The sequence below is a fragment of the Cheilinus undulatus genome, linkage group 4, assembly GCF_018320785.1.
Source record: "Cheilinus undulatus linkage group 4, ASM1832078v1, whole genome shotgun sequence".
Lineage (NCBI taxonomy): Eukaryota > Metazoa > Chordata > Actinopteri > Labriformes > Labridae > Cheilinus > Cheilinus undulatus.
This window is the reverse complement of record NC_054868.1, coordinates 8,007,404-8,030,515: the sequence shown is the minus strand read 5'-3', so window position 1 is coordinate 8,030,515 and position 23,112 is coordinate 8,007,404. Positions and strand designations below refer to the sequence as shown.

General features: G+C 39.4%; 1 protein-coding gene across 3 annotated transcripts in view; it reads left to right on the top strand.

The window, feature by feature from the left end:
* Nucleotides 1-23,112, top strand: part of sorcs3 (sortilin related VPS10 domain containing receptor 3) — a 463,686-nt gene that overhangs the window by 245,150 nt on the left and 195,424 nt on the right. Inside the window, exons 1-3 of one of the 3 annotated variants that reach the window (XM_041785633.1) lie at nucleotides 2,888-2,924; nucleotides 5,119-5,218; nucleotides 22,832-22,990. In XM_041785633.1, coding sequence (XP_041641567.1) covers nucleotides 2,890-2,924; nucleotides 5,119-5,218; nucleotides 22,832-22,990 — 294 coding nt within the window. In that variant the 5' untranslated portion in view covers nucleotides 2,888-2,889. The other 2 variants (XM_041785634.1, XM_041785632.1) reach the window with 2 other exon arrangements.

Sequence of the window (23,112 nt, the reverse complement as noted above, 5' to 3'; positions counted from 1 at the left end):
TTTTGCAGCTTTAATAGCTTCCGCTCTTCTTGGAAGGCTTTCCACAAGATTTTGGAGTACATCTGTGGGAATTTGTGCCCATTTATTCTGTAGAGCATTCATGAGGTCAGGCAGTAATGTTGGAGGCCTGGCTCACATTTATTGTTCCAGTTAATGATAAAGGGTCTTGATGGGGTTGAGGTCAGGGCGCTGAGTGGGCCAGTCAAGGTCTTCCACACTGAATTCATCAAACCATGTCTTTATAGTCCTCACTTTGTGCACTGGGGCAGTCATGTTGGAATAGAAAAGGGCTTACTCCAAACTGTTGCCACAGAGTTGGAAGCATCACACTGTCCAAAATGTCTTAGTATCCTGAAGCGTAGAGATTGTCCTTCACTGGAGATAAGGGGCCAAGTCCAAACCCTAAAAAAGAAAAGCCTCATACCATTAACCTTCCTCCACCAAACTTCACAGTTGGCACAATGCAGTCAAGCTCATAACGAACTTTGAACTCTTCAGCTTTGGAATCAACAGTGTTGGCAACTGCTATGCACTATGCCCCTTAGCAGTCGTTGATCCCACTCTGTGATTTCACAGTCTTCAGTTTAGTGGCTAGTTACTGTTGTTCCTAAATGCTTCCATTTTCTAATAACATCACTTACAGGTGACAGTTGATGGAGACTGAATGGCTAGGTGCTTAATTTTAAACACCAGTGGCAACAGGCCTGACTTTGGCCTTGTCCGCATGGAGACAAAAAAGATATATCTCGGTTTCATTTTTAAAATGTTTTTCTGTAGTCACAGGATCATTTCTGAAAATGTTTGCGTATGCACGGAACCATTAATAATGATGTGGTATATATGCCAAGCCTGTAAATGGCGTTGTAACGCAGCCACAGAAATGCACCTAAAAGAGAGAAGATTACAGAGCATGCATATAATCTATTGTAATATAATATCTCAGCGGTGGATCTAAGAATATCTGGTGTATGATGTTCTCCATGACCATTTGTTGTTTGCGGTGGTGGTAAAGGAGCATCAGATTTTGCTGTAGAAGCCATAATAAGCTCAGTAGCTTCTGCAGCACAAACACAACCCTGTAATCTGTTATTGTTGTTTTGGCTTGACCCACGCATGTGGCTTAAGTGGGCTATTCTGTGTATGACATATTTGTTTAAGAAAGATGCAGTTCGCTGTTCGCACAGAGACGAAATGGTAGCCGTTTACAGATTTGTTCACTCCGGGACCCGTTTTCAAAAAGTAGCATTTCCGGCCTCCCAAAACGATGTTCCATGTGGATGAAATGCCGATACAACAAAAAACTTCTGCGTATACTTCTGAATTCATCTCTGTGTGGAGGGGGCCTAAAATACCTGAATTTAATACTTGACAAGTGTTGCCGTTAGGGGTGTAAAGGGACGTGTATTCGTACCGTACTGATTCAGTACGGGCCTCTTGGTACGGTACAGATGTGTACTGAACGGATACGTGTGGAACGAAGCTTCTACACAGACAGAAAACCAGAGTATAATTCACTGTCACACTGTCCTGGAAACCACACAACCACAACAAACAACAGCAACAACCTGAATATTCCCAGATAAAAGTGTCCTGTTTAGGAACACTTTGTTTCCCAGTAAAAAACAACAGTGGACAACGACAACAACAGTAGCGCTGACATTAATCAGCAGGTGTGTCGCTGACAGCACGCCATCCAGTGGATCAATCAAGACTTTTTAAAAAGGCTCCAATCAAACAAGAACATCACTGTAATGAGGAGAAACAACAATGAGTTTCACCAGCCAGTCATGAACTTCCCATGATTTAACATCTTTTTATTCTAACAATGGTGATCTGGTTTTGTGAGTCAAAATAATTCTAAATGTGGTACCTTCAACTGTCAGCTTCGGGTGGGGTGTGGGATGGGGGGTGGCCGCCATCATGTCTGCAGCGGCGTCATTGGTAAAGTTATCCTCAGATTTCACACAACTCTAACCTCTTTATCTGCCAAGATGGGCTGTGAAAAGTTCTCCCAAACTTTGCATTAGGCCCCATTGATTAAAAAAGTAATCCAGCGTTGAAGTCTGTGTTGCAATCAGCAGGATAGATGCTAATTAGCATACTTAACAAGCTAACTTACAGTTGTATGATGATGTGCTCTGTCATGATTCTGCGTGTTTAGTTAGTTTCCTTGATGTTTTCTTTAGTCCTTGTGTTTCTGTGTATTTTGTGCTGATCTCCATGTTTCTAGTTTTTTATTGTATTAGGTTTTCCGCTGTGCTTCATGTTTAGTTTATTCCCTGTGTTTTATGTTTAGTTGCTCCTTGTATTTCATGTCTAGTTTATTCCTTGTTTCATGTCTAGTTTTACTCCTCGTGTTTCAGGTTTAGTAATTCCCTGCTTCATGTTAGTTCTACATTCCCTGTGTCTCATGTTTAGTTTTACTTCTTGTGTTTCATCTGTAGTTTTTCCCTGTGCTTCTTGTTTAGTTATTCCATGTTCAGTTTTCCTCCCTGTGTTTGAGTTTCCCTCCTTGTGTTTGGTTCTTTGTATCCTCCTGTGTTTTCTGGGCTTCCTTAGTTCTAGTTCTAGTGTTTGGATTTGTCTCTCTGTCCTTGTGAAGTTCTTGGTTCTGTCTTGTGTAGTGTTCCATGTTTCCTGTTTTACTTTATAGTTTCCTTCCCTTGTGTGTGATTCCAGTCTTGCTTCCTGCTTCAGTTTCCCTCCTCTGTGATTACCCTCACTAGTTTCACCTGAGTCTCGTTGTCCTCACCTGTCTTCCATAGTGCAATCACTCCCTGTGTATTTAAGCTCTGTGTTTCTCCCTGTCCTTTGTTGGTTCGTCAGATGTCTTCCCCGTTGTTACTCCTCGTGCTTTCTTCGTGCCTCCACTGGATTTTGGTTTGTTTCATGGACTTTGAGTTTGATTCCTGGATTTATTTTGAGTAAGTTATTTTGTTATGTTTCATTAAATAAGTCTTTTATTTTATCTGCATTTTGGGTCCTTTGCCTTTTGTTTTTGGATTTTCCTGAACTCTGACATGTCCAGGTTGGTTGGGAAATTTAAGTAATTAAAGAATGGATATAAATATGTCAACAGATCAATTAAAATAAACTAGTAATTAAAAAATATATTTATTCATTCATTAGTATTTTTACTCATTGAAGAGCTTTTTGAAGGAGGTTGCAGCATTATTAATAATTTTAATATAATCTATTCAGCCAATTTATTAAATACAATTTAATAAAATTAAAGAAAAAATTAATTCTGTTTATTCGCTGTAATTACTGTACCAAAAACGTACCAAACAGTGACTTCAAAACCGAGGAACATTACACCCCTAGTTGCTGAGGACTTTTGTCTATAGTGGAATACAGAAGTAATATACATCCACTGTTTCCCATTGGTAGGATTTACCTTAGCAGCTAGGCCAATCATCTAAGGTTGTCTTATCTTATTGGTGAACCAGAATTATTAATTTCCTCTTCTGTTTTTCTTTTTAAATCTGGTTTTTATTAGGCAATTAGAGAGCACTTTCTTTGCATATCATGCATTTTGGTCAGCTTGGAAATGTCCCAATAAGACGAATAGAGATAACCAGACAGATACAACAAACTGGTCCATGAGTCAGACCAGATCAACAGAACTAGCGGTGTGAGGAGTCTCAAGAATGCAGAAGCCAGACAGGAATAGAGTCTTCAGAGGATTAAAGTGTGTTGAATTAAACCATTACCTGTTGAAAAGAAGTACACTCATTCCTCCTGTAGACTCGCCATTGCTCGCTCAACCATTTCCTAATTCCATTACCATCCACAGAGCGGTCCAAAAAGTATGATGAGAATGGATAACTTCCTCTGTCATTCTGCCATCTCCTCTAATAATATCAGCTCATTCTCCTCTCCATATTGATCAGCTCTCTTGCAGTATGTGCATGTTCGCAGGGGGTCACACTTTCTCTCGGCTCACATCCAAGAGCTGACATCTCCCTCGTGTCCGCGCCAAATACTTCAGCACTCTCCGTTTAAAACATCTGAGCATTTGCTTTACGGTGACCAGATGATGAAGGCGTGCCTGGCAGCAGACCTCACCGCGTCATGCCAAAAACAGCATATGTTTTGGTGTTATTTATGAAGTTTCCTCTCAGGAGGCTCCAGCAGAGTTACACAGAGGCCAACTGTGAAGTTCATCACCCCGCTTTGAATGCGGATCAATCTCAGCCTCCTCTGTACATCCTTTTTAATATGCTGTCAGTCAGATTCATTACTGTGCTTTGTTACAGCAGCAACTGCTGTCTGTAAGAGGCATTCAGGGATGTATCTGAATGACGGGGAGCTCTTTGCAATTACCCTGAATCCCCATTCCTTGCTGAAGCACTACAAGCAGCGGGCTTTAACCAAAAAAAGGAACGACTACTGAAATAGGTATCATCTCTACTTTTCTCACAACACCGTGAAGTAGCCTGCCAATCCAAATGGGAGTTCTGCCACGGTTGTGGGTGGGTGCTTCTGTCCCCACTGAGAGAAATATTTGAAAATCCTGGGCACATAAATGCAGCTTTCACATTAGAAAAAAGCAAAGCGAGTGAAGTCCTGCAAATGCTGTAATATTCTACTTGAAGGCAGATTTGGTAGTTACTAGTGATGATGGATTCATGTGGAGTTTCTAGGGACTAGGCTGGCTAACAGGCTCATTCCCACTGTTAAATTATTAAAGCCCATGGGTCCAGGAACATCCACATGTTTTTGCTCTGGTCATATTTTATTTCATAGTAGTTATCGGGAGAGGATTAATTATTAACAGCGTCGGGTCCCCAGACATTTTCCAATGGTTCATTTTAGTCGGCAGCTATAGATGATTGGTTAACCTCCCCTTGTTCTAATGCCAGAGGTTTCTCCCCAGCTCACAGTAACTGTGTATATACCACACCAGCCTCTATCTGCCTTTTGTTTTTCCTGCAGGGTGTGATATTGCTTTCTTTTTCATCACTGCAAAGTAAATATCATTTGACATGAATCCTGCAAAGTCCCAGTAGTCTTTAGTCTGTTTGTTTACCCATTAGATTGTCAGTGCTATGCTTTTATCTGCTATAGTATTTGCCTGCCTCTGAGTGCATTTTCCCTTTATCTCCTCCAATACAGATCCACTGACTACGGCTCCACGTATGAGAGGATGAATGACAAAGTGGGATCCAAGACTGTTCTGAGTTACCTGTACGTCTGCCCAACTAACAAACGAAAGGTAAGATAGTTATTTACATTTATTTTTGAGTCTCTGTTGGTAGAAGGGGTGTAATGGTTTGGCTCGTACCTCTGCTTTGATGTGTGCCGTTCAGGACAATTTGGTTTGACAGGACAGAAAGCAAAGGATCTGTACTCCTCGGTTTCCTTAATCCTGAAACAGCAGTGACTGATAAAGTTTGTTTCATCGCGTGTTGTTAAGAATTAGCTGTGATATATGATACTGCCTGCTGAGTAATATGATACAAAAAAGAGGAAAACAAAACCAAATGTTAGAAAATAAAAACAACAAAGAAATGGTCGGTGTATTTAACGGCCAACAGACTTTTTATTTGAAATACATCCAAAATCAGAAAACAAGCTGCTTACCAGTAAAGCCTGCAACACACATAAAGACTTTTATAATCTTAACCAATATTTTTAATGTGAGAGACTCCACACATGGCAACAGATAGTCACTGATTTTCTGTTTAGATTGTGTAGTGTGTGATGTAGAAGGAGAGGATCAACTCAGCACCACACATTAACAGATTCTGTTCACTAACAGAGGTCTTGTCTCTCAAAACGCCAAATCTTGCACAGTCAAACATGATTTAAAAAGGATAGATATTCCATATATACTGCATAGGAACGGCGAAGAGTGCAGCGGCGCTGTGATGTCACAGCGCGTACCACAACATGGCAACCTTCTGGTGCGTTTATAAGCTCAAATTACTAAAAATGCAGTTATCTAGTGAGTGTTTTAGTTCAATATAACTATGGGAGATACAAATATCTATCCAATAAGATGAACTTGTCTGATCATGCAGGGTCCTTCTAAAGTGAAGGCGCTACTGTGGCTAGCTGTTAGCTGCATGCTAAGTCTATTGCAGTTGCAATTTCTGTCCAGTGTCCTCAGAAATACGTCTGATACTGCTTAAAATGCAGGTATCGTATCAGTGACTACACGTGTTTATGCACTGATCCGATACCGTTTTGTTCAACTTTTTATTTTGCTTTGTTCACCTGCAACGTCCACTTAAAACAGCTGCGCAGCGCTCTGCAGTGCCAAAGTTTAGCTCTGATGGAAGGCAAAAGACCTCGCCCACTAGAGGTGTGTCTAGAGTGACGCATAGTCCTGATCAGAGGGCAGAGATCTTGGGAGAACTGCAGTTCAAGCAGGAGCTGCAGTTTATTTGACCTTTCTGGGTTGATTTATCATCCATTCCTGTATAGGTCTATGATATTATTGCTTCTGCCATGGGTGAGTACACTAGGAAGTTAAAAGGTTAATGTTTGCTTAGAGAATCTGTGGTTATACGTTTAATTTTTTGGCTTAAGGTCCTCAAAATTTAACTTTTCCTCAGCAACGGCCAGCTCCTGATGACCCTTTGCTCTTGCAGCAGGATGAGACACAATGTATAGTGTTGGTTTACATTTGGAGTCTGCACATTGTGTTGTATTTTAAAAGTACCGCATACTCTATGCTTTTGACTTCCTGTTTGGAGCTTTCTCATTGACGGGAATTGACAAGTTTTGATAGTGATTGTAGACCAGCAATGTATTCCCGATGAAGCGCAGCGGAGTGGCACTTAAGGGACTTGCTGGTTGGACTGGCGCGCAGGCAGTAGGCCTGCTCTGTTTGACTGAATGACCGCCGTATGTGGAAACTGCGGGTAAGCCAAGCTAAATGTTAGCATTATAAACTGTAAATCAGTTCACAAGCTGTTTTCAGAGCAGTGAAGAAGAACCAAAGGCCCCTCTGCAGCAGAAGAGTTTGGAGGCTGCATGAGAATCATTCTCTATATGTGTTTGTTAAAAAACCTTCCAGACTGACGTTGTAGTACACAACAAGAAGGAACACAGTTTATCAAAAGTTAAATAACTTCCAATCCATAAATCCAAGCCTCTTGCTTGTTCTTCCTCTTGGAGCTAGCTGTTGTGCCGTCCCATTGACGCTATCCATGCCTTTGAATCCCTTACAGCAGTGTTTCTAGCAAGCCTGGAACTCAGGTGACTTTTGTGACTTTAAAAATTAAATCCACGCCAGTAAAACTGGTAAGGAACATCCTGTTATCCATTTTCAATCATTTATTACTGCTAGCTTTAATGCTAACTGTCATATTAGTTTCCCTTTGTGAGGGTCTGTCAGCCAATAGCAGGCTGTTCTGTCATCACGCCATGCTGCTTGAATAGAGCATGATGGAGAGAAAGCGAGAGAGATCCTGTGATGCAGCCCCGTCTTACTTTTATTTTACTATTTAGCAGTAAAATTCACACTCATCAGCATAAAACTACTTTAGGGGTCACAGAGAGGCTGCACATTATGATTCTATTTGTTGAGCCATGTTTTGAGTTCACTGTAGGGCTAAAGTAATTGGCTAGTCTTCCACAGAACAGTCAGGCCAGAAAGTTTACACCAGTATCAGATCAGTTGCCTGATTGGCTATTCCTCTGATTGATGGTCATGTCTCACACAACAGGATTTTTGCTCATAAATACTTAATATTCAGTATATTAAATATAACAATATTTTATATTTAGGATCTACTGTAGAGTCAGAGCACCTCCGATCTTGATGATGAGGGAAGAATTCACTCAACACAACCCAGAATACTGATTATCGAGCCTTTGCTGACTTTGGTCATGCGGGAGGACTCAGCCCAACAATCAGCAGGGTTATCATGTGTGTGGCCCACTTTACTGTTGGAAAGTCATCCCTGCTGTTGTCATGATGATTTAAAGGGATAGTTTGGATTTTTTAAAGTTGGATTGTATGAGGTACTCGGGGATAGTAGTGCCATTATCCTTCAGAGATTTTAGTGTGCATTTCCCCTTTAATAAGAAATCGCTTTGAGAAGCCAGGCTATATGTATGTGCCCTTTGGCATTGTTTGTGTGTCAGTGAGCTGCTCTGTCACAGTCCTCCAAGAAGGTTTATGACTGTGGTTTAATTCATCTAATGGCTGTTAACTAGACAGGACACCATCGACTAGATATGTTTACCTTATGAAAACGCTGTGTCAGCTGGTGAGGTGCAAAATGAGCTGAAATAAGTGTTTTTTATTCAGTGTGTTGTTTTCAGCTGTTGAAGTGATCTGAAATAAGCCGTTTGAACTCAGTTTAGTGGTGTTTTTTCTGCAGAATAGACTGTTTGGGTCGCAGATGACCTAGTGGTTTAAGGCCCACCTTAATATATGTGGGCATCCCAGGTTCGATTCCAGACTCAAACAGCTGATCAGATATGCTGAGGGGGAAGAGCATAGTAAAAGCTTGCATTAATTGGGCTAAGCACAGTGGATTTCTGGGTGATAAATAAAATGCTACAAAAATGCAACATATAGCGTACAGTTGAGCCAACATTGCCTTCTGTCCCCCTTTTTTTTTTTTTACCTTAAACTTGTTAAATTATGCTGAGAAAATACACCCATGAATGGAGCTACCAACCTAGCTTCTCAAGTCACTTTCCTATTAAAGGGGAAACGCACACTGAAATCTCTGTAGGCACTACCTTCACCAAGTACCTCATACAGCCCACAGCTGTCTGACAGTTTACAAAGTAAAAGGCCTTAAAGTTCTGCTCCTGGCTCTGCTCTCTCTGTAGAAATTTGGGCGTAACCAGAAAACCAATTGGTCAAAAATCCAGGAGCAACCCCCCCCCCCGAATTATTATAATTATCATCCCCCTGTTAGCTGATCGGGTAGTGCGCTAACCTTGCAAAGCTCCCATCTTATCAGTTTAGAAAGTGACAGGACCAATCAGCATCGAGGGGCAGTACTTTCGGGCACGGCAGAGTTGTGATGTAAGCAAGCAGTGACAAGAGGCCGTTGCAATTATGGCGGAGGACATTAGCGTGGATGCTGCTATAGTGTAAGCTTTGATAGAACTTGACGACATTTCTTTGTTAAAAGAAGAACAAAAAACAGCATTGAGTTGTTTTCTTTTCAAAAACGACAGAAGTCTACAGTCGCCATGGTTCGCGTTTTGCAGTTCTCTATGGAGTTTACTCCTTGGTAGTAGCGACTACATCATGTGTTTTGTTGCTCTGATTGGCCTGTAAAGATGTGACAGACCTGTTCCTCCAATCACCGTCCAAGGTTTTTTTTCAAAGGCTCTGCCTTTTCCCAAATGGAGGGTTTTCTGTCAGGTTAGGCTGCATTTCTGCTGATAATGTTAATGTTTGGTTGTTGCAAGGTGTGCATTAATTTATCAATTTAAGACAAAGGCTTTGCCAAGGCATATTTCAGATTTCTTCTGCTTGCATTTCATTACAAAATTTATCCCACTGCAAGACTGTGCTGCCATTTTTAAGTATTTTTAAACAACTTTTATCTATGTTTTTTTTTTTTTGATCAATTTGTAATTTCTTCACTATTTCTTTGTATTGCTCTTATTGCAGTGAAGTTTGGAATATCCTATTCTGAAATAAATAAATAAGACATGGTAATAATTGTTCCAGGTATAATCTAGACATTCTACTAAATGAAAAAAAAAAATTATGAAATATTACCCATATACCCAGGGAACACCCCTTCCTGTCATTGTGTTTTTCTCTCATTACAACCTTTTATTTGAGAATTTCTTGTAGGAAGCTCAATAGATGACCCCAGCAGAATTACTTTGTTTATGACATTGCCATCCAAAAAATAAATGTACGTTTTCTGGATAAAATGATGTAAGACAGAGAAAACTATCCAAGTCCCTGCAGCAAATGTTTCTGGGAGCCACCAAATGTGGATTTTTAAGGACTTAAAGTGACAGAAAAGACAGAAAAACGTGTGAGCATTGCCAGCTGCCAACCATCTGCCAACATTTTTAATCTGCCTGAGAATCCTGTCAATAATGTTTTTTTTTTTTTTTTTCTGACATCAGAGAATTTAGCAAACCGATCAGATGGTTTTAGCTTCATTTTCTTCCATCTGCTTCAGTTCTATGTTAATTTAATGTGAATTATAGAAGATCTTTTTAACCTTCCTGGCATTAAAATTCACATTAGCTCAGTTGAACTGTGGAGGTTAATGATCCTTTTAAAGATTATACTTATTTCTGCATCACATACTGCAAAGATTTGTATACAGAAAAAGCTGAAGTACACACAGTGTGATTCAAGAAAGAGAAAAAAAACACACAGCCCCCAGAATCAGGCAGTAAATGTTGACTCCACCCGTCTGCTCTCAACAATGAATTGATAGACGTGTAAAAGTATAGAGGTGGAGGTTAGAGGGCTGAAGGGCACTCAGTGAGAGTGGGAGTTCACTCTCCACAGTGGACTGCCAAGGGCCATTTTTTATTACAGTATACATCTTTAATTCCAGTTTCTTTTTCAGAAATCATATAAAATATGATAATTGATCCAGCTCTGAAATTAGCATTCCATAGCTTCTTATAACAGATTCCATGCACATGGTGGAGGCAGAGTTTACATTGCATCAAACTGATCTGTTCCTCTGGTTGCACAGAGCAGGAGGCATTAACATTATGATTTTACAGGGAGCTTGACATGATAATTAAAGGCAATTAGTGCTGATATAATGGGAATAGAAGCCATTCCACTCAATATACACTTCAACAGTGTTTCTCAGTCAGATCCTGCAAAGCTGAAGTAAAACAGCAATTACAGGTGACCTTTGACTTTAACTAATACTATCCAAACTGCTTTGAACTTCAAAACAACACATTAAATCAGGGATCATTCATAAAGACCATGAAGAAAAAGCACTTTAAAGTTAATGGCTCAGATTTTTTTTTTCTTTTTTTTAATAAAGAAAATTTTGATGAAAATGCAGAGTGCAATATATAATCTACTAGTTTCATATTTCATGAGTGTATTTCCCTGATTTGCTTTATTTTGGGGTTTTGTTTCAAACATCTTCAATGTATGGTAGCCCTAAAGGTCAACTGCAACTTTAAATGCATTCAGTGTTAATTCAACTCTGTAGAGGGTCAACTGATTCAAGAAACACAAACTGCCATTTCAAGTCTGGGGTACAGAGTTTTCCCATCATGCCTTGTGTGGTTAGATGTGTTGTAGATGTATTAAGATGTTGCATGTTGTACAGCTATCACTGCTGGGATTATTACCTCCGCCAAAGAGGTTATGTGATCGGGTGGGATGTTAGTTTGTTAGTTAGTTTGTTGGTTAGTTAGTTTGTCAGTTTGTTAGCAACATAACTCAAAAAGTTGTGGACAGATTTTGATGAAATTTTCAGGAAATGTCAGAAATAGCATAAGAAAGAACTGATTAGATTTTGGGACTGATCCAGATCACTGTCTTGATTCAGGAATTTTTTAAAGGATTCTGTACTATTGGGAGATAGGGCTAATGGCAGAGGTCTGCGCTGTTACACCAGGAGATGGCGGACATTAGTAACTTCAATCCCAGCAGCATTTTGGGTGTGTTTCTATTCAAAGTTTTGGAGTTTATAGAGTTTGAAAGACACATGCCTGGTCAAGGAGATGAGTCGGAGCGTAACAGAGAGAAAGATAGCGAATTGTAGTGAGAATACTCACAATGCTGGGAGGAATAGAGGAATATTCATTCTCTGCCATGACTTCCAGTTGTCTAGTGAGACCATGGGTGAGACTGTCAGTGCATATGTTGGCACCAGCAGGCAATGCTTCCACCATGACAGTCCACCCATTGCTTTGCCTCACCACGTGTCCACCCCACCAGGGAGGGAGTAATCAGCGAATGCCGTGGTGGGGGGCACATGGGGATTGATCCAGGAATTTTTGAAAGGATTCTTCACTATTGGGAGATAGGGCTAAGGGTGGAGGTCTGCTCTCTCTGAGTGCTTTTCTAGTTTAGTCATGTTTCTGGTGGAGTGTTGTTGTCGATGTTAGTCACATCTGCACCATGGGTGGAGTTATCCACTGAGTTAGTGACTTCACACATGTGGCATTGAGTTATCTGTAGGAAATGATAATGAGCTGACTCTAACCAAAATATGATTCCCAGCTCTGTATTTGTCCCCCTGCTTCATCTTTGACAGAAAAATGCCTGACAATGTCACTAGTGTTTAATATAAAATAAAAATTGAAAGTATTTATAATAGTACATTACAATATCAAAATAATTACAAATTGTAACAAAATTTTAAATCAAAACCCAAATTGAAAGGATGTTTTGTTTTGTTTTGTTTTTTTTTGTTCTGATAATGTTACACTATGAGATTTCTAACACTACAAAAAAGTGTTGAGCTACAGTTTCACTGGTTAGTGTTAAAAAGAAATTTAAAGATGTTTTTTTTTACTCCAAAAAGAATCAATACTCTGTGGTGAGGACTCATATAGACACTGTAAAAGTTTCATTTCTTTTAATTTATATATACCAGCTTACAGTACAACTAAAACTCACCTTTGTCAGAACTGGACCACATCACAAATAGATTTAAAACTAGTCTGTCCCCTTTGTCTGTAAGGCTGAACTACATGAAAGACAACTGAACAGCATCAAAAGGATAGATTGAAGGGGGCGGATGTAACTTCTTCATTTACAATGCCATTACAAAACCACATACTGTATGTATGATAAAATGTAATAAAGTTGTAAAACAAACTAAAACACTCCTATTTTACTATTTATTTCTTAAAAATTCCTATAAATTAGTAAACATTTACCACAGCATTATTCTTTAATTTTTTACAAACCTGAAACATTTAACTAAACTACAGAGGACTGTTATCCTATTTTACAATAAGTAATTGTCATTATAATACCCTTAGTATGGCTTGCTAAATGAATCTGGCCATATGTCTGAATATATAAACTATTTTACACCCCTAAACAGATGTATGATCAAATATTGCACCTCCATTTTACACCCAAATTCCAGTAACTGCTAGAAATCCCATGCTAATAACACCTATCATGACATGTAGCGCTACTATTCACCTTTATAACGTGTGAGTTTCATGAACTTACTATGGTTAATTCTGATGTTAGGGCAGTTTGTGTGGGACCAAAGAGATGTAAAACTGCATTACGCAATTTCTGGAAGAAACAGGAAGTTTGAGACGAATGGGGCCACTGATTGGCTGAGAAAAACGAGACTGATTCTACTGTATCACAGAGAGGAAGTCGACTGAAGTGACCATATATGGTTTCTTACCTCATAAAGTGTTAACGAAAGAGGAAAAAAAGGCATTATTAAGGCACCATTATTTCAGACCGTGATAAGATCACTATTAAAGTAATACAATACAGTACAATAAAGTTGTAATTGAAATGTGTTAAGGCTCTAAAAGTCACATTTTCTCTCATATAATGGTGTTTCAACAGCAGTTTTAATTTTGAAAACTTTAACAGGCAATAAAAGTAACGCGATAAATTTAGATTTTTAGACAATGTCCACAAATGTGGCATAAAATAATTATAAATTTCATTCATATGTAAAAACCTCAGTGTTTCTGGTCTTTAATAAGAAATGTTGGCATAAATTACAATGAATAAGTAGCTATGTGAGATGTTTGTCTTCACTGATTCAAGGACCTATGAAAAATTCAGAAGCTTTGAATATTATTGGACATTAGCATAAAGAACAAGTCGTTGCTAACTGTTAATAGAGTTGAGAACATTTCCTGCTATGCTACATGTGTTAAAAAACTTTCGACAACACTCTTTCTCCTTGAAAATAATGACTTCATTCTGGTTTAACTGCCATGTCAGATAATTGTTGTAGAAACAAAACTGGAACAGACTCACAGAAAAGAAAGGCTGACTCCTGCGTGTGATGAGGACGTGCTGGGAGTCGTGAAGGTGCTCGGGTTCATCAGCTTCACTTTCTCGAGGCCGAGCCAAGGTACTGACCCTGAATGCGTTTGCATGGCGTGGAAGTTAATAGGATCCCGCACTGTTGAGCGAAACCATGTCAGGGTGAGGAACAGATCATAGCAGCTGCTGATTACTCCTTATGACTCACTCGTTCTGCCTTATTTTATGTGGAGGAAATTTAATTCCACATCAAGGGCGTAGCAGGAATAGTCCCTGAGGTCCTTTTTGTTGCTGATCTGACATACTTTTCGTTTTGTTATTTCAGTTATATAAGATAAAATAAAGATAGGAAATAAAATTCACTCTCTCAAACATCAAAGACAGCATGTTAAAGAGATGCAGTCTTCATAAATACCTACATATTTATATTTATAACAGCAGTACAAAATACCAGTACTAGTCCCTGGTGCAAACATATTTTCTCCTTTCGTTTGCAAAAACATGCAAGGGTTGAAAAAACATACGTATACCTCTTAGGTAAAAAGAGCCTTAATCAGTTAAAACAAACTGAAACACCTGAATGAGACAATCATCTGATGTCAACAATAAGTAAAGATAAAAGTAAAGACATCAGCTACAGCTATTCTGTTTGCATGGCAATAATGAGCAAAGTCAGTGTTTTCAACTACAAACCCACATCATCATCATCACACAGACAGCATTTAAGTCAGCTGTTGTCTTACTTTCAGAAGCACAGGTGCTTTCACATGCTTTTTTCCACTGTAAACTCTTCAGTTATTTATTCTAAGACCATGCTCTGTGGACACAAGTATTAGGATGCTCAGTCTGCCTCACTGACTGAAGTTTGTTTTTGACAAAGTTTAGAAAACCAAACTTCTCCACTTGCATTAGTGACCGTCATGGAGAGAAAAGACACTAATGATACTCAACACTGCAATTGTATTTTTGGGTGTCTTATAAACCCATGAGGGGTTGGGCACTTTTTGTGCATGACAGGTAAATAAAGTACAATCAATCAATCATGATACTCATGGTATTTTTCTTCTCTTTGAGTCATTCAATAGTCCAACCATCAAAATATTCAATGAGTTCCACTAAAATTTACAGTCAGAAACCCACACAATGCAACAGCAATGTAACAAAAAAACAGGTAAATGGGCTCCAATGGAGTGCACCCACCAATGTAAAACATTAGACCTCCAAAGCCTGGTATACTCTGTGATTTTGGGCTGTCCCAGATAAAAGATGACCAATCGGGGCGATATCTTTGGTCGTGTCCTACATTCAACTGTGAAACAAGTGGACAAACAGCTGTTGTCATGGTCTTGCAACCAAAGATAGCCTGGGATAAAAATCTGACAGTGTCAGAAATTTAGGATGACCATCTACTAATGTGGCTGCTGCTACCTCGACCAACAAACCACTAGGGTTTTTTTATATAACAATCCATTCAAGTCAAATTCCTTGAATGTGAAAAATTACATGGCAATAAAGCCCAAATCTGATTCTGATGCTGCAAGAAATGACGATAAACTTGACACTGGCACCACAATAAAGCTAGCTAGCTTTAGAGTGGAGATGATGCCAAAAAGTGAATGTCTGTGGGATTCCAATAAGGAATGCTTCATCATTTACCCTAGCACTGGTGGCGTAGATGGATGATGTACACTGATGTGGTGAACACTGATAGAGTTTATTTCTGCATATCGGTGTAAGCGAGTGTTACCTGCGACTCAGCGGCATTTAGTGGGAGTTGTCATCATAACAGTCTGCACGCATCGAACATGATGTCATATGAGATTCATGTCGCACGTTGTGACATGCCATAAACCTGTAAGATTGCTAAAAATCACACAGTCTAAAGGAGGCTTAAAGGGTAGATCCACTAAGATTTTTTTGTGCCTGTGCTAAAAGTAGCAAGTTTAGCCTAAGATTTGAGTCTGCTAATAGCTCCTTTTTTTGAGTGTACTTTGCATGTGTTTTGCCTCAGGCCAGGTGGCACATCAGTGGCTGTGTGCTCCGATAACGACACTACTGAGACAGAAAAACAATAAACATTTCTGTCAGAGTATTTATTCATGCTGAGATGTGTAGATGCAGATTAGATGACTATATGCAATTCAGAAACTGGAAATAAAGCCAAATGCAGAGACCACGGACTTTCGTCTCTAGGGTTGCTATAATGTCATGTAAAACACATTATTATCATACAAACTAGTAAGTTTAGAAACCAGTCAGTGGTCAGTTAGAGCTGAGAGGAGTCATTCTGGCATTTAACTTCTAGCTTTGTAATTCAGTATTTTATTAATTATATTATTTGAATGTTCAGGATTTTTTTTTAACCATGATGATTAACAGCAGCTCACACTGCAACAGACTACAGTAGTGATGTTGACTACACAGCTGTTTATCTGAGACAACACCAGTCTGTTATTAGACACTACAGTCTTCTTTACTTCTTCTTTTTTTTTTTTTTTACAGGTAAATCAAACTATTTTAGGACAGATGTTATTTATATTTTCATCCAACAGCCATGCTGAAAGATAATCCCTCCATCATCCATATGCGCTCACTGTGTCCCTTTCAAAACAATAATCAAATGCATCAAGTGCAGTCTGCACTCTGAGCAATGGCACAGTTGTTTCATTGTGCAGAAGCATAAACAATTCATAGACAGATAGCTGTAGTAAACGGGAAGAAATTTGATCATGTGCAGAAAAGACACAGAAGTAACAAAACACAACAAGAACTTTCAACACGTCACCTGTTGATCGTTTATTTTGTCTGATGTATAGAACCAGTGTCACAGTTTAAGTGGTGTTGGATTCTGTTAAACATTCTACTATGCCAATCACTTCCTGATTTGAAGGATTGATTAGTGTCTTTGGGGACATTAAAAGACATTGTTGGCCACAACAAATGTTTACAGAGATAATTATTTAAAAAATACATTTTTAGGTGACTTTGCAGATGCCTGATTGAAACAAACTGAATGGCAGTGGCTCATCTGTGTTGATGTCTTCAACTAAAACTCTCACTAAAAAAATTTGTCAACACTTTTTTGCTTGGGAAAGACTAAGACTATCCAGAAATAGATCTTTGATGACTAAAATGAACTAAAAGTCAGTTTAGTTTTTGTCAAGATGACTAAAACTAGACTAAAATGTGATTTTGTTTTTTTGTCACATTCAAAATCCATTCTAATTCCCCACTGAGGGTAACTCTGTCAAAATGCAATGCATCTATTGCTATTCTGCCTCTCAGCTGCAGAAAGCAAGAACCCCAGATTAGGCAGGCTGCATACACACTAGCATGATTTGGTACTAGATTTAGGCAAGAGAATAAATGCTTGGACTAAAAGTAAAGACTAAGTCTGAATCCCGATTCTCCCCTTAACCCTCAGTCACAAAATGTGCATTCCCGCGAAGTGCGAGGGCTGTCCCAATTCTCCTGAGAGTTGAGGGGTGAGTTTGAGGGCTTTATCTCCCTCAGTTTTGAGATGTTCCTGGAGCTCCCTTGGTATTGAGGGTTATCACTCAAAGAAAGACAGCAGCGAATGCGGGGAAGAAATCGAGCTACAAATGTAAATTTCTTTGTTAATAGAGATCTAAAAATGATGAAAACCACTCCAATATCTCAGTTTAATGTTATTTTATGGATTATTTGCTTTTTTTGTAACATTTACTTTTATTTTTACAATTGTAAGCCGGTAACCGTGACGTCGCATTCTTCTTCTTCTTCTTCCACTGAATCGACAGACTACGCAGTTTTTGCACATTACAGCCCTCTACAGTCTGAAATTGTAACTGCTATAAAGGGGTGTCCCATTTCTAAGTCACGAGATGGCCCTTACACTTGGTTTTGAGGGGCGAGTTAAAACTGAGGGTTGAGCTTCAGGGTAAGATTGAGGGTTAAGGGGAGAATTGGGATTCAGCCTAAAATGTGAGGACTTTTTATGGACTTAAACAAGACAAAAATTTGAGTTTTCGTCAACTAAAACTAAAACAGGTAGAATTTACTAAAATGTAACTAAAACTAAAAGGCATTTTATCTGGAGACTAAGATGGAGACTAGAAATTAAAAATACAGTAGCTGTCAAAATTATCTCTGTACTCTGTGACCTCACGAACACTTTCTGTGTAATGTTAATGTATCTGAACGCTGAGTGTTTGCATTGAAATTACGATTTAATGAAACAAAATAATGATAAATGGGAGTCTCATGTTATGGTTGCAGAAGGGTTTTTGGTGGGCCACAGCATACTGAACTTTGAAGAAAAGCTGCTTTAGTGGCGCCGCCCCTAAGATAATTAAAGTAACTGCTTTGGTGTTTTTCATGAAGAACAGCAGTCCTTTTACTTAAAAAAAAAATGAAACAGATTTGATGAATGCTTCACTAAATCATATTTTTTTAACCAATAAAGCTAGATAAATATAGATAACATTAGCCAAAGCTAAGCAACATTCTATTGGGTGCATTTTATTAAATGAGATGTTGTTCAAGACAAATGACAGCCTTAGTGGAAAATAAAGAAAAAGTTTATTTAATTCCATTGTATCCAGGAACATGTAACAATCCCACGGGAATATTTTACTCTAATGGTTGAGCTCCAGCACTGGCCATGGTCCCATTCCCCCTCTGCACCTTATCCCTGATCAAATTATTTCCATTTGCCGTCCTGGAGATGGATGAAACTTTACCCGGCTCCGCTCCTGCATTGCTTCCAAGCCTCCAGGCGGCCTTGTTTACGAAAAAAGGAGCTGTGTAGATGCCTAATCACTCACAGTTAGATAAAATCGTCTGCTGCTCTTTCTGGTATTCCTATCAACCTCAATAAAAGTATCATTACATGTCCGCTGGAAGCACAGGTGGAATTTTCCCTTTTACATCGTCCAGGGAAAAAGTTGAAGCGGTGACCTTTTCCCGTGTCACATTATAGATTTGAATGATAGTAATGGCATTTAGTGCAAAGCCTCTGAAAATGACGCTTCCCATGAATCTTCTCGGCTATATTTTGATGTCATTTCTGCAAGATAGAGCTTGAGCGGATTGATTGAATGGCTGGTGGATTGGGTTAATTTGAAAATAAAGACATGCACATTTAAAATGCCACTGAGGAAGCGAGACAGTGAAAACATGATAGCTAAATGTGGGTGATTAAGTCCTGATCCATGGTTAATGAGCATATTGCCGCGACAACTCTCTGTTAAAGCCTCCCGTCAAAGGCAGACTAAGCTCAATTGATCTGGCGTGACGTGATTCATTTGCCGCAGGGTGTCTCTCTCTCTCTCCCTCCCTGTCTGATCCATACCTCTACTTACCTCATGATCCGACAACTACCTGCTTCTATCTCTGTGCTCCAGCTTATGCACAGCTCAACATCAGGTTGATAAAACACAGCGGTTATCGCCCTAACCTCTATCGATTTAGTATTGTTACCCTCCTCACACAGGCTGAGTGGATGCTGTGAGGGAAATCTTAATCACCCCCTTGTAATGCCATCAGTCACTGTGATTTTGGGAGTGAGTAATTATTGTTTCAGGTTGATTGTTTTCGTAGGCAGGAGAGAAATTGGCCACGTCTCCTTTTCCCGCCTTTGTATTGGCTTGGAAATGGCTGTGGGTTCTTTATAATCGCAGTGGCGTCAGACAGAACCGGATTGTTAGGGTAATGTGTAATGTTGGGGCTGTTTTCACTCTTTATATGATGATAAATGAGTAATGTGAATGCATCAATGTGTTCAAGGAGCTGTTCCAGTTTTGAAAAAAGCATATTTCTGAGCTGAGGTTTGAGACAAGATAAGCACAATTGCACAAAGAACATATAACACGCTTGACAAGAAAAAAAGAGAATATTTTAATATGAAACACACAGTATGTTCATCCACCTCTACAAGGCTTTTCAGCTTTTCAATTTAACTGAAAGCCTTGACAGCCGACTCAAAAAAGAGCACTGCAAAATGTAATTTCCCATTCATAATGGACTCTGCCGCTTACTATAATAATATAGAAAATGATTACTGCTTTAAAAACAGCAAATTACATCTGACAAGCCCCAAAGACACTGGCAGATATCAGGAGGCTTTGGCATTGCACAGTGACACGTAATGAATGGTAAGATCTGTGGGCGCTGGCCAATGAGGAATCCAGGTTGAGAATTTGCTGCCTGTTTATTGGTGCTTAATGAAAAACAATTTATCTAAATCACCACCAGGGAGGGTTCTCGGTTAAAGCTGTGGAAAGAGGGCTAACATCTGTGTCAGTGACAAATGTGCTGCTGTTTTTCCAATCCAAACTGAAGTGACGAGAGAGAACACATCCATTTGAGCCACGAGCTCCGCTTCTACCCACAATTCCTGCACGCGGGCCTTAAAGAGACATGGGTGTTCTAGTTTCACTCAGACCAATTATACTTGATGAATATATGCAGTTTTAATGGGGACATATTTTACCCTTTTAAGACAAGTTTATGTTGGTCTCAGAGGTCCCCAAAACATGCCTGTGAAGTCTGTTGCTGAAAAACACTCCAGTATTGGATTTTTGTATGACTAAAAACCCCTCTGTTTCAGGGAAGGGCCAGTTGAACTTGGGGGCAGGGCTGACTCCCCACATGACATCATGAGGAGAAAATCAGAGAACAGCTTGTTTCAGCACACATTTTCTGAAAGGGGTGTGTGTGTGTATGTGTGTGTGTGTGTGTGGGGTCCTGGTCCTGATCCTTGGGGGGATTGTGGACAGGCCAGGGGCACATATTTTTGTTAAAAAAAACCTGAAAAAGTGATTTTTGCATAATATGTCCCTTTTAAAGCTGCACCATACTTTAAATGGTAGCAAGCAGCTTCTGAAGAGCAACAGCCTGAAGTTATACCAAAAGTATTTGGCCACACCTGTGATTCATTGGATTCAAGTGTTTCAATCAGACCCATTGCAACAGTTACAAAGCCATGCAGTCTCCATTTACAAACATTTTTGATATAAAATTGGTCGTTCTGAAGAGCTCAACAAGAAGTTTGTGAAATTGTATCCCTGCTGGATCCTCCAGTCAACTGTGTGATATTATTAGAAAGTGGAAGCTTTTAGGAACAGCAGCAACTAAGCCACAATGTGGAAGACCACTAAAGCGGTCTTCATAGCGTGGTGAATGTGCAGGTCACAACTTGTCCACGAGAGCGTTTTGGAGTTGTTGGATTGTGTATTTGATGAGTTTGATGAGGAAAAGCCGGAATACCATAAGACATCATAGCGTTAGCTGAGCAGCTTCCAACTCGGCAGCGCCGATCTAAAAATAGCTTGCACCGACAACTAAAGGTAACGGACCTATTAGTAAGACTATAGGGATTATGGCAATGGGCAATGGGCAAATTTGCCAAAATGTTGAAGTATCTCTTTAATCTTTTGATGAAATTGTGGACTGTTGATGTTGTAATATTCAAAGACTTTGTAATTTCACATTTAGGAACATTTTTCCGAAAATTTTCCCCCAACATTGAGACACAGGCTGTAGTACATAGGTGAACCTCTGTTCATCTTTACTTCTGAGACACTACCCCTCTAAAATGCTCCTTTTATACCCAATCATGCTGACCTTTTGCAAAATGCTCCTCCAGCTGTTTTATCATTTGCATCACTTGCTTTTCCAGCCTTTTGTTGCCCTGTCCCTACTTTTTTGAGATGTGTTGCTGCACTCAAATTTCAAAACATGTTAATATTTTTCATAAAATGTTCAAATGTTTCGGTTTCAACATCTGTTATGTTGTTTGTGTTCTATTGTAATTAAAGAAGAGTTTTATGAGATTTGCAAATAACTGCAATCTGTTTTTACATTTTAAACAGTGCCCCAGCTTTTTTGGAAGTGGGGTTGTGATATGAAATGTCCTTCGAAACCTTCCTTTTTCTTATTTTCAATCTAGTCTTGATACACTTATAAGTAGTAGCACAAATCCCTTTTGATATTATTTGTGGTAAATTTGCAGAATTGTCCTGATGAATTGTCTGCAGGATAAACGGATGGATTAATCCTTCAAGCCTCTCATTAATGAACACATGTATTCAGTAGTCTGCCTCAAAAGAATACAACGTTCTTTAAATATATTACACACCTATTCAAACAGCTCCTCTTTAGTCGAGGAGAATTTTCTGTGACCGTTTTTGCTCCTTCCACAAAGACTCTAAACGTCATTAGCAGAAAGAAATATGCATTGTGGAATTCCTGTTCTTATTGAATTTTGTAATAGCTGTGATAGCTCTGCTGGAAATATTTCAAGCATGAAATGAGGGGCTACTACTAGGGTGCTGTTAAATTTGAAAGTACAATTTCCCAGAAGGGAGGAATGCAAAGAAATAATGTGCAAAAGGACGGGCAGATAAAGAAAATAACATACTGAATATGTAGATTCATGCATGGGTGCATGAGCTTCTGTTTGTACAGAGCTTCATTGTCACAAGATTATTAGCTCCACCATGTTTCTTTCATACATAGAGAAGGCTCTCAGGATTTCCCAAACCACTCATGTCTATTTTTGTTTTACGTGCTTCATTATGTCTTGTTACTGTGACAACCTTGATCTTATTTTTGAAAAAACGGGATGAAAAGTTCAGTTCATCACCTCACAGTGCAAAGAAAGAGCCACAGAGCCATGGCAACAGAGTCGCCCTCATGAAATGAAGCTGGAAATGTAGACGAGATGTTTGCCAGGCAGAAGCCTGACGTGTGCCAAGAAGCCATGCCTTATTCCGCTGACACTGCTCCTGCCTCTAACATCTCTCTTCTACCTTCTCTCATCTCCCTATCTTTACTCCATCTCACCCTTCAAATCCTCCCCTCCCTCATCTTCAAAACCCCCCACTCCCTTGCATGTGTGCCCCCTCCCTCCCTCTCCATCTCCTCTCTCGGCTCTCGCAGATTATGGTGTTGACAGATCCTGAGTTTGAGAGCAGCGTGCTCATCAGCTCTGATGAAGGGGCCAGTTACCAGAAGTACCGCCTCTCCTTCTTTGTGCTGAGCCTTTTATTCCACCCCAGTGAGGAGGACTGGGCCTTGGCCTACAGTCACGACCAGAAGGTGAGACTGAACTCCATGTCGTCTGTCTTTTCTCTTCTCATCATAATAAGATCTATGTGGTCTATTGAGACACATTTCTACCTTTGTACTACACTCAGTACTTCTTCAAAATGAACGGCAGT